Source organism: Elephantulus edwardii, unplaced genomic scaffold, assembly GCF_000299155.1.
Source record: "Elephantulus edwardii isolate Elephantulus edwardi_28Jun2011 unplaced genomic scaffold, EleEdw1.0 scaffold00037, whole genome shotgun sequence".
In the NCBI taxonomy this organism is placed as follows: domain Eukaryota; kingdom Metazoa; phylum Chordata; class Mammalia; order Macroscelidea; family Macroscelididae; genus Elephantulus; species Elephantulus edwardii.
In genome coordinates this window covers 16,169,486-16,182,174 of record NW_006399787.1, presented here as the reverse complement: position 1 = coordinate 16,182,174, position 12,689 = coordinate 16,169,486, and the positions used below count along the sequence as shown (strand labels likewise).

At 41.5% G+C, this 12,689-nt stretch overlaps 1 protein-coding gene and 1 pseudogene across 1 annotated transcript in view; one reads left to right on the top strand and one right to left on the bottom strand.

The window, feature by feature from the left end:
- MAP3K9 (mitogen-activated protein kinase kinase kinase 9) overlaps window positions 1–12,643 on the bottom strand; it is a 135,453-nt gene extending 122,810 nt beyond the window's left edge. The window contains exon 1 of the mRNA XM_006884727.1: window positions 12,244–12,643. Within this exon, the coding sequence (XP_006884789.1) occupies window positions 12,244–12,643 (400 nt within the window). The remainder of the gene's footprint in view (window positions 1–12,243) is intronic.
- LOC102869017 lies at window positions 6,128–6,498 on the top strand (annotated as a pseudogene).
- Window positions 12,644–12,689: the final 46 nt, after the last annotated feature.

The following is a 12,689-nucleotide window of genomic DNA, read 5'->3' as shown; positions in this document are numbered from 1 at the left end:
TAATTGGGATGGGTGTATCAGAGACGGTGCGACTGGCACACGACAGAGCAGAGTTTAGGGCTGTTGTACATAGGGTCACTATGAGTCGCAAGCAACTCGACAGCACATAACAACAATAACGCCCACCAGTGATTCTAAATCTTGCTTACCTATAGTAAGTACTAAACAGTATAGGAACAAGTTGCTATTTTTTTAAAAAATTTTCTTTTTCTATTGATATTTTAACACCATGTTAGAGAAAACTTTATTTCACTGTTGCACATTTTCCTCCCTACCCCCAGCCAGTTTGTTTTTCTCTTTAAAAAGATTTTTTCATTGTTGCACAATACAAGCGGCTATTTTAATAGCATAAAATACTGTTTTCTATCCTTCCAGTCATTTTTGTCTTCACTTGGCTGGCTTAGAAACCATCTCTCAGATTAAATATCCCATCCATGGGAAATGTTTCATAACCTCCTTTCAAGTCCTCACCAAGCATTTCCAAAGCTGTTGATTCAACTCTGACATGCAGTATACCTACAGATCAGAGTAAAATGCCTCGAGTTTCCACGGATAGATAGTCTTTACAGATGTAAAATACCACATCTATATGCTGTGCAGCACCTGGTGCGTCTGAACCATCAACTTCTGGCTTAACAGCCAAATTTTAACTACAAACCCACTGGGTTCCTGAGGCAACTGAAACAAAATGTAAGAGGGTGGGGGATGTGGGGCAGAAAAGAAACCAAACTTCTATCAGCAAAAGAAAGGTGAATTGAACCTTCCAAACGAAATAAAGGGAACAGTCATGCTTTCCTAAAAGATATAACTTACAAAACAAAGACGTATTTCTGAGCCTTTGAAAACACCAGAAAAAGAAAGACTTGCTCACTGCTGGCAGTTCCCTTGCTTACTCAGTCAGGCCCACTAGTCCTCCGTTAGCCACCAAGAAAGAGGCTGGTGGTGTTCAAAAATCTGTGCTTGTTTAATTATAGTCCTTCTATCCTATCTTGGGATATTCTCTCATGTAACTGGCATTTCATTTTTTTTACTCATCTTTAGTTTGTAATGCAACTAGCTGCTGTGATGCTGAACACTGTCACACTGATGTGCTAAATGTGATAATGGTTAGCCATGGTGGACAGTGTTTGCTGGAGCTTCCCGATTAAAACAAGCCTGGAAGCAGGAGTGACATCCACTTCCGAAATGGCTTGCCTTGGAAAACTCTATGAACAGTGCTCAGGCCTTTAGTTCATAGGGTCTCTTTGAGTCATTTACGACTCAACGGCACCTTACAACAACAACAATGCAACTAGCAGCCATCACAAAGGAAACCCTCGGGAACATCTTTGACATCAAGAAAGCAAGGCCTATCTTGAGTCCAAAAAAGTTTTAAAAGTCAGCTCATCTGCCAATCTTCTTGAAGAATCAATGGGGTGGCAAATAGGTAGTCAGCAATCAGCATCCAGTCTCAATTGACCAAGCATGCCCAGAAAGCTAAAAACTACATTTCCCAGACTCGTTAACAGCTAGACTTGTGGATGGAAAATAGGTTCCGCCAGTTAAGATTGGCAGAAATGGGATGGAGACTATCTCTTTTGTAAACACTGCTGTGGAGAAATGGGCTTTTCTGGAACAAGTCATTTCAGTCACTAGTTCTGTGGATGCACAGAGTAATGTTGAATGGTCAAGTGGTTGCTGTTCTCTGGACTGCAGCTACCAGAGTGTGTTCTTGAAGTCAACAGCGTCAGTAGCAGCTCCTGATTCTGCAGCTTCCCAATTAAGGAAATGGCAACTCCCCTCCCTGGTGGGCCAGTTCTGCAGTGTTTTTCTGGGAGTCATTCCCAGAGGTCCAGCCAACAGCCTCTTCCTCAGCGCTTCTAATAAGCCTGTAAGCACTAATTTTCTGTGCTAAATTCCTTTCTACTTAAAATAGGCTTTGGGTCCGAAATTGAATGCTGACTGATTACTAATTCTTGCCTGATCTCATCTATATGAATGAGAAAAATATGCCTGTGCTAAAGAAAGACTGGAAACTTTCTTGGAGAAATATGTAATATATGTTAGGAGTTTCTTCTGCCATGGGAGATGGAATCTTCTTTTATTTCTTTCTACCTTTTTTTACATCAATGAAAAGATAGGTGTTTATCTGACAAATATGTATTTATAATCTTATTTCCTCAACTGAATGGAATTTGCCTTAAAAGACTTGGAGGTTCATTTTCCTTTAATTCTGAAGCTAAGTTCTGATTACACCAACTGCCTAGTTGCAACAGTTGATTCCAACTTATGAGTGTCGGGTGTCAGAGTGGAACTGTGCTCCTTAAAGTTTTCAATGGGTGAGTTTTTTTTAAAAAAGGCGACCACCATGACTGTCTTCAGAAAAGCCTTTAGGTGGATTCGAACTTCCAAGGATGTCAAGCATTACTACCACCCTGTTGTTAAGTGCTGTCAAGTTGAGCAGGACTCACACGGACACTATGAACCACAGATAGGAACCTTGCCCTATCTTGGCCATCTTTATCATCTTGAGCTGTTATTACAGTCCTTGTGTCAATCCACTTCACTGAAGGTCTTCCTCTCTTGCCTGAACCCTCTACCTCTCCTAGATGATATCTTTTTCCAAGGACAGCCCCTGCTACATTCATGTATGAGACGAAATTCACCAACCTCACCTCTAAGGAGTACCTAGGGTGCATTTTCTCCAGGATATATTTGTTTTCCTGGCAGTCCATGGGATATTCAGCACTCTTCTCCAACACCACAACTCAAAGGCATCAATGATTCTTATGTTATTTGTATCCACTGTCCAATTTTCAGATGCACAGAAAGAACTGAAAAGATCATGGTTTAAATCAGATGTATCTTAATGGTTTATTTCTGGGATTTTTCCCCCCAAATGAATAGAATTTTATTGTAAGTATCAGATGTGTCTTAGAACTTCTCTGGCCCCGTTTCTGTGGCTAGAAGACTGCTAGATATTATTCATGAGCCTGCTGAACAGTTCCTTTTGTTGAGACATGCATACCATCCAAAAATTTTCAGATATCCTTGTTTTAACTCTTGCTAGATGAATTTTATACAAGTTCAATGTCATTTTCTTTAATAACTCATTTTTCTGGGCTTGCAAACAAGCAACACCTGGTCTCATTCAAGCCTTATGAATGTATTTTTCACGTAAGAAGTTTCAATTTCTAACCAGAGATCCACTCTCCTGAATGACAACACTGATGGGGAAATGAGCATATACAGACATCATCTTGTAACGAAAGCCCAGTGTCACACCCTTGATCATTCTGTACATGGTTACAGATGGTGCCAACAGTAGCCAGTTCCTTCCTGTTTCCCCACCACTAGTCAACACAAATCCTCTTCTTTTTCTTTCCAAGGAGACTGAGCTGTACATCAACGTGATTGCTGTCCCTCCAAAAGGTTCCCTGCGGACCTTGCAAAGTAACTATGTGGCCGTTCAGAGTAATGTCGATAGTCTGGTTGCTGAGAATGGTCTTCATTCTCACAGTAAATGTGGCAAATCTTAGTTTTTAAACTAATATCATTGCTCCTCAGAACTTTGGAGAGGTCCTTGTTAGCAAATTTTGCTCTGATTTCTTGACTGCTAATACCAAGGGTGTGGAAGGAGGAGTGGCATCCACTACCATAATAGCTTGCCTCCCGAAACCCTATGAACCTGGAGAGAGGATGAAAGGCACCCAAAAGTCGAGGACTCTCCTTCATAGGGTCGCTATAAGTCATGTGCGACTCGACGGCACTTAACAACAAACAACAACAATACCAAGGGTGGTGACTGTGGATCCAAGCAAGATGAAGTTGTTGATAACTTTAATCTTTTTGCACCTAGAGAGGGTCAAACAAGGCTGTTCCTCCTTGGAGCTTCTGAAGCTTCATGTGACTTATTTTGGAGAGGGACAACATGCTTGGAAGGAGTAGACAGACAGCGCAAGAGATGAAGACCCTTGATGAAATGGATTAATTCAGTGACTGGGGTACTTGGGGTAGGTTTATCATAGACAGTAAGACTGGCACAGGATAGAGCAGGGTTAAGAGCTGTTGCACATAGGGTTGCTATGAGTCACAGATGACTCGACGGCACATAACAACAATATATTATTATATATATCATTACATTATATTTAATATATATATATATATATTTCCTACTGGTTCAGTGGTGAGGATTTTTGTCTTGATGTTGAGATATAATCTGTATTGAAGCGGCAGTCATTGATCTATAGTATGCATTTCAAGTCCTCTTCAATGGGATACATCAAACAACCCAAATCAAGGGAGCTCTGGTGGCCTAGTGGTAAGAAGCTGCACTGCAATCCCAAAGGTATGTTGTTCGAATCCACCAGATGCTCTGCTGGAGAAGGAAGGGCAATCTTCTCCTGTAGCAGTCAGATCCGATTTGACAGTACACACACACAATAATAAAATTTAAAAAGAAAACAAAACAAAAATAACTCAAACCAAGCTCACCGCCACCAAGAAGATTCCTGCTCATGGTGACCCTATAAGACAAAGCAGAACAGCCCTCTAAGATTTCCAGGGTTGTAATCTTTGTATGACTGACAAACTTCCTACCAAAGGAGTGGTTGGCAGGCTCAAATCACCAACTTTCTGGTTAGTAGCAGAGTGTTTAACCAGAGCACTGCCGGGATCCTTCAGAAACGCACTCATTCAAAAAAATTCACAGCCATTGAGTTCTGACTCACAGTGAACTTCTATTAGGCTTCCAATACTGTGAATTTTAATGAGAGGAGTCATTCTTTCTCCTTCGCAGCTGCTGGTAGATCTGAATCATGGCATTTGGGTTAGCAGCATGACTTGCTATGGACTACGGCACCACAGTTTTAGGCGCTAAATGCATATTTAAATACATGAAAGTTTTTAAGATGATTCTGGACTTGGGTGCTGAAAGGACAGCTCCTCTGACCACACTTCACAAGACACAGAAACCCTCTGTGTGGAAGGCAAAACTGAAAAACTCTCAATTGGTAAAACACTGGAGTCCGTGGGTGGAGGAGGTGCTTAACTTGTTCAGCTGCTAACTCAAACCTTGGAGGTTTGAGTCAACCCACAGAACCTTAGAAGAAGAAAGGCCTCGCAATGCATTTCCAAAAACATCAGCCATGGAAAACTACAGCTGCAGTTCAACTCTGTCGACATATGAGATCATCATGAGTAGGAAACTAACAGCAATAACTGGTTGTTTCTTCAGATAGAACATAACATTTCCAGGGTTTTTTTGTTTTCCTTTTTAAAATTATTGCGTTTTTACAGGGCGCTCTGGCAGCCTGGTTGGTAAGGAGTTACACTGCCAACCAAATTCAAAGGTAGACTTTTAAGAAAGCAATTTCAAAACCAAATTCAAAGCAGATGGTTTGAATCCATAAGCTGCTTTAAAGGAGAAAGATGAGAAGTCTCCTCTCATGTGATTTATTGGCTCTGAAAACCCACTGGACAGTCAGCTATGAGGCAGTTCTGACTTAATGAGTTTGAGAATACACATATACAAATATAGAAGTTCTTGCTATTGTACTGGTGAGCTGGAAAGGCCTCAGAGGTGACTCTCCAGTGGATTTTCAAAGACTGTAAATCACAAGGGAGGAGCCTGTCCATCTTTCTCTGGCAGAGTAGCTAACAGATTCGAGCAGTGTGTTTCGGTTTGCAGTGTAGCTTACCACTAAGATAGGCACACACATGCATGAGCGTGTGTGTATGTGTGTTCAGACAGAAAGTGAAGGTAAGGGTGGGTATGGAAGATGAGATCCTCTTCCCTTCCTTGTTAAATTCTTCAGGTAGAAACTAGACTTCTCACTGCAACTCAGAGTATATAGGACTCTCTTCTTCCATGCTCCAGTCAAGACCTGGTTTTAAATAAGAATCAGGTCAGGTTGCATTCTGCACAATTTTCTCCTTCCAGTTTCAGTAAAAGAATATTTCCAGGAATATCAGGAACAAAATCTCAATTCTTTTATTTTTTTTTAATCACGATGTTATTCTCTCTCAACTGTATCCTTGCAAATTGTACATATAGGAACAATCTTGTGGATTTGGGACAAATGAATGGCACATAATTTGCTCATTTAAAAAAACTCAACGTTTTCCCCAGCCTGGTTCCAATGCTATGGCCTCCACAAAGAAGGGTAGTGAGAAGAAGGGTTGTTCTGTCATCAACAAAGTGACTAGAAAGGACACCATCAACATTCATAAGCACACCCACGGAGTGGGATTTAAGAAGTGTGCCCCTCGGACACTCAAGGAGATCCAGAAATTTGCCAGGAAGGAGATGGGGACATGAAAAGTTCGCATTGATACCAGGCTAAACAAAGCCATCTGGGCCAAAGGAACAAGAAATGCCCCATACCACATCCATGTATGGCTGTCCAGAAAACGTAATGAGGATGAAGATTCCCCAAACAAGCTGTATACACTGGGTACCTACATACCTGTCACCACTTTCAAAAACTACAGACTGTCAACAGGGATAAAAACTGACAGCTGATTATCAAATAAAGTTACATTGTTGTTGTTATGTGGCTTCAAGTCACATGACTCATAGCGACTCTATGTACAACAGCTATGAACCCTGCTCTATTTTGAGCCATTATCATTGTCTCTGACACACCTACCCCCATTACTCCAATCACTGAGTCAGTCCATCTCATCTTCCTCTCTTGCACTGTCCCTCCACCCTCCCAAGTACGATGTCCCTCTCTAAGGACTGAACCATCCTTGCAACACGCCCAAAGTATGTGAAGACTAAGCCTCAGAATCTTTGCCTCCAAGGAGCAGTCTGGTTTCACCCCCTCCAGAACGAACCTGTCTGTTCTCCTAGCAGTCCATAGTATATCCAATACTCTTCTCCAACAACACAACTCAAAGGTATCAATTCTGTTTATCATACTGAGCCACTGTCTGCCCTCTGACACACAGCAAGTAAGTGAGATGAACATTACCTGGATCAGGCTCACCTTAGTCTCCAGACTGATATAGTTGCTCTTCACAACTTTGGAGAGGTCCCTGACAGTAGATATTTCCCAATGCAATTCATCTTTTAATTTCCTGGCTTCTGGTGCCAAAAGTGTTGATTGTAGAGCCAAGCAAACTAAAGTTGCTAACAATCTCAGTCTCTTTACCATCTATCATGATGCTGCCAATTGGCCCAGTGGTAAAAATCTTTGTTTTCTTGATGCTGAGCTTCAATCCATATTGAAGACTGTAGTCCTTGAACTTCTGCAGCAAATGCCTCGGGTCCTCCTTAGTTTTGGCAAGCAAGGTTATGTCATCTGCATAACACAGGTTGTTGATAAGTGTTCCTCCAATCCTGATGCCACATTCCTCCTCTTAGAGCCCAACCTCCCAAGTGATCTGTTATTCATATAGATTGAAAAGGTATAGAGATAGGATGCATCCCTGGGGTACACCTTTCCTGATTTTGAACTACGCAGTGTTTCCTTACTCTGTTCATCAGAACAGACTGCCCAACTGGTCCAACTATAGGTTTCACATAAGCACAATAAAGTGTTCTGGGATTCCCATTCTTCTCAAGAAGAAAAAAAAAACAATCAACCTGACAACTCAATAACATCTCAAAATATATCCTTATACTCAGAGAAAATGCAATAAAAAGAAATATGTATTAGTAAAAACCTTGATTTATACTCAGCTTGAAAACAGATAAACTCTCTTCTAAGAGAGTTTCTAAGTGCCTGTTGTTGTACTGTTAGGTATCGTTGAGTCAAGAACAACTCATAGAAATCCTATGAACAACAGATCTGAACCCTGTCCTATCCTATGTCATCCTCATCACCTCCGATATATCTGATCCCACTGCTATAGGCGCTGTGTTAATTCACCTGGCTGAAGGTGTTCCTCTTTCTCTGACCCTCCTTCTTTCCAAGCATGATATCCATTTCCAAGAAAGACACTCTCCTAACAACAAAGCACGTGAGACAAAGTTCACCAGCTTCACCTCTAAGGATCAGTCCGGTTGCACTTTTTCCAAGAAATATATGTTTGTTCTTTTCACTGTTCATGGGATATTCAGTACTCTTCTTCTCTAATACCGCCATTCAAAGGCATCAATTCTTCTTCTGTCATTCTTATTCTTGTCTGTCTCTCAGCTGCATACTAGATGACTGGAAAGACCATGGCCTGAATCAGGTGCACCTTATTCTCTAAACTGACATCACTGCTCCTCATTAATTTGGAGAGGTCTCTGATATGAGACTCTCCAATGCTCATCTCCAGACTTCCTGACTGCTGGTACCAAGGGTGTTGACTGTAGATCCAAATAAGATGATCCTTGACAATTCTAATCTTTTCTCCATCAATCATGATGTTGTCTATTGGACAGTGGTTAGTTTTTTGTTGTTTTTTTTTCTTGATGTTGAAATGTAATCCATATTGAAGGCTATAGTCCCTGATCTTCCGCAGTAACCACTTCAAATACTCTTTGCTTTCAGCAATGCCTAGGATTATATATCTAAGATGATACATTTAAGAATGCACAATTTTTACCTTTTACTTGAGTTCCTGTCTATTTATAATAGCTTCATTGGGAGCTAAACAATAGGATCTAAATTAGAAGGCATAAAAGCACAAATATGAAATTATTTATAATCATAATATCATGAGGTTTCATAATTTTCCTCTCTTATATTTTAAATAAAATTTGGAAAAAAAACACCTTTTCATTTTGAAAATAAAGTAAAACTAAACATTCTTACTTGGCTTAGTGTGTTCTATTCATCATCTAGAACATGTCACAATCTTGGAGACAATGTTTACCATCACTTTTATTTTCTGAGTAGCTGTAGCTGAACTGGTGGATAATCAGATCAGAGATACACTTGCCAGTTATTGCCTAAGCTCATCTTCATCCAAAACATGGAATTGAAATAACAATATATTCATATCAATCTCCTTCATGTGGGCTGTAACATTGTATCACTTCTTTACCCCTCAGCAGTCAACTATTACCTTTTATTGGATACTTGATTTTTTTAAAATGCAATTAAATTTTCTGAGTTCTCAAGAATTCATTCCACTTGGGATTACAATTTCTTCAAATACCCTAATCAGTAAAAAGTACTTCCTATTTCTTCACCTTGGCTGTTGATATAGGAATCTACACTATCCCAGATAACTTTCATTACAATAAAGGTGTATCTTGAACATACCTTAATGGAGGGGGTTTTTTCACTACAGCACACTGTTGTTGGCAAGCCTGGTTCTCCTGAATGAGTTCTTCCCACCTATATCATAGTCACTCCTGATCGCTGTGACAGTCAGACACACACAACACTGAACACCCGGTACTAAAGATACTGCCTTTCTGCTCATGAACTGTGGACTCTGCTTTACTCTGACATGGCCATCTCCGAGAGGGGGTAAAAAATCCCACAAAACTTTTCCCCCCAAGACCCTAAAACTCCGACTTATTTTTAAAAATACACTGCTTTCTAACATGCCATGAAACTGAGAATGTCTTCCATAAATTTCTTCCAGTACATGATCAAGTTCATCTTCAATTCTCCTTCTGAATACTATGCAAGAACCTTGGCCTTCCTCTTCAGAACTATGTTCATAGTGCCAGAAACAAAAATGTGCAGCAAAGAGAAACAATTTACAGTAACTTGCTGCCTCCAAGCCATTAGATATTGAAGTGTAGACATAAAATGTTTTGTGTCCCTTTGAACATCAACTTTCAAAGTTTTTTTTAAAAAAAGCCAAACCAAAAAACTACACTTTTGTTTATCAAAAGACTTCACAAAAGCGTGATGACAAACTACTGACTAAGAGAATGTCTTTAAAAACCACATGTCTGGTAAGAATCTCATAACCAAAATACATACAAGACTTCAACAACTTTACAACAAAAAGACAAAGAGCCAAATCATAAAATGGACAAAAAGACTGGAACAGGCATTTCACCAATGAGGACATTCAAATGTCCACTAAACAAACAAAGAAACGTTAAGCATCATTACCCATGAGAGGGATGAAAATGAAAACTCCAATGAACTAATACGACATGCCCACTAGGGTAGCTAGCTGGCAATACTAACAATCTAAAACCTCAGAAGATAACAACCATTCTCAAAGACGTGGAAAAATGGAAACCATTATCCACTGGTAGCAGAAAAGTAGTTATTGTGTTAAATAGTAAAACACTAAAAATTGAAATACCACATGATCCAGCAATTCCACTCCTAGATGTATACCCAAAAGATTTGAAAGTAGACATTCACAATGAGATCTGTATACCAATGTTCACTGCAACTCTATTTACAACAGCCAAAAGGTGGAAACAACATGACCATCAAAATATGAATGTGTACATATTATAGGAATATTAACCAGCTAGTAGGAGAAATAAAAGCTTGATACATGGTACAGTATAGACAGAGTTCAAAGATATTAAACAAACTAAATAAGTCAATCACAGAAGGACAGATATTGTATATGTTAACGTGTACAAAAAGGCAAGAAAAGACAAATGTATCAAGAACAAAATTAGTGGTTACCAGGACCTAAAGGGAAAGCAGGGAGGGGTAAATGGAAAAGTATGGAGTGGTAAATGGTGATGGAAATACTATGTTGATTAAGGGTAGCGTTACACAGCTAATTATTTTAGGTGCTGTTGAGAAGGTATGTACACCTATACAAAGATAACTGGCAAAAGTGACAGACATATTTAAAACAGTGACTAAAAGCAAGCAGCTGCTGATGCTGTTGATATGCAAACAAATACCTCATGGGATTTGGTTCTTTGGTTTGAAAGTTTAAGATCATGGGTTCTTGGTACATCTAGTTACCTAGCCTAATAACTTGTTCAGTGTTTCTGTTCTAATTCAATGATCTACATGGAATAAAAGCAACTCACATGATGAGAGAGAAACTTTAGGAAGTGGTGAGCTTATGGCAAAGAGAGAGGAACAACTCAGAAAAAGTGGTTCACATTTGGAAAAAAATAATTAATGTTACTAAGTTATACAGGTAGAAACTGTTGAAGAGATGTATGTTTTACTGTGTGCATTCCTAACAAGCAGAGATTTTTTTCAAAGTACGAACTGTTAAGGTGAAAAATGTTCTAAGCTTAGAAAGATGTCTGTTGCAAAAAAAAACAATTTGAAAAACTAAATGGTTAAGGTTAGTCCTTGGTACTGATCTTTTAAATTCAATGAAAATATAAAGTATCCAAAAGATGGAATAAACAATTATAAATGTGAATTATCTTTTTCATAGGGAAGAAATGATGGGGAGTAGTCACATCTACCCTCTAAAACGGTCTATGTTATTGATTGAGGGTTTCTAATGGCATTGTAACTTCTTTGAAAAATACAAAGCCAATTTCATTACAGGGTATGGGACAGAGGGCCCCTGGGAACTGATGAAACCAGGACACTGGGAGAAAGGCCCTGGAACTGACCCCTGGGCATGGTCCACGAGAGACTTGGCTAGTTCCAAAAATAGACAAGGATCTAGGGTGAGGAAGAGAAGAAAACGTATTGTCTGAACTGCCTGGGTGTGAAGAAGGAGGAATTTAGCCACGTACTATGCACTCCTAATTTCTCAAGGGGGAACGACGTATGTTTTCCTCTCTAATCACTGCTCCATAAACACACACCCAATTAAAACAGTCAGACTCCTAAAGGTACTTTAGGAATATAGGATTAGGATCGCAGTAACCAATAACACATTTCAAAGACACCTGAGCTTGGAGCTCACTCAGGCTTCCGGGACTGTGAGCCCAGTCCCACGGGGGACAATCCCAGCTTTAAAGAAAATAAATGCCTTGAAAGGGTGAGAAAGACAGAAGAAGTCTGCAAGGCCCCTGATTTGGGGACTAAGGTTATGACAACAACTATCAACATGCCTGAAGTCTCTCGGGATTTGAGGAGGCCGAAGAGGCGGGAAATCGCGTGATTCTCCCGCTGAGACCTCAGGATGTGGAGTGGCTGCTGAGGTGGTCAGATAAAGGTTAAGAAACCTAATCGCCAGAGATTCCAGGCAGGGCCTGCCGCATCACGACCTTAGCCACCGCGCTAACTCAAGCCTCTGCGGCTCGAGCGCGCGCACCCACAGCCACACCAGGTCAAGCACCCTATCTCCCCACCCCACTTAATGTTGCCGGTGGGCTCCCTCTCCTTCCCGAGCCTGGACCCCCAACCTCCCACCCTTGGCCCCTCTCCTGCCCCCCTCCCTGCGGGCTCCCAGGCCCCTCCTTCGCCTTACACTGAATGGGCGGGTAGCAACTGGGGTCCTCGCCACCAGGCTGGCAGCGACTGGAGAAGGCGCTGCGCGGAGTCACGTAGTTGCTGGGGAAGATGCCCACCCGCTGGTTCAGCTGCCCGGTCCACCAGCCTTCGTCGCCGGACACCTGCGAGTCCTTGGACAGCACCTCCACCACGTCGCCCAGCCGCAGGGTCAGCTCGTCCTCGCCGGCCGCCTCGTACTCGAACACGGCCGTCCAGTAGGGCATTGGCGCGTCGGAGCCCAGCTCTCTGGGGGCCGCCGCCGCCTCCTCCTCCTCTTCCTCCTCCTCCTCGGCCCCGGTCCCGGCTCCATCCTCCCCTGGCGGGGCGGCAGCGGCGGCGCTCGCCAGGCAGCCGAGAAGCGCTCTGGGGGGCTCCATGGAGCGGCCGATCCATAGGGTGCGGGGCTGCCGCCGCCCGCAGGAG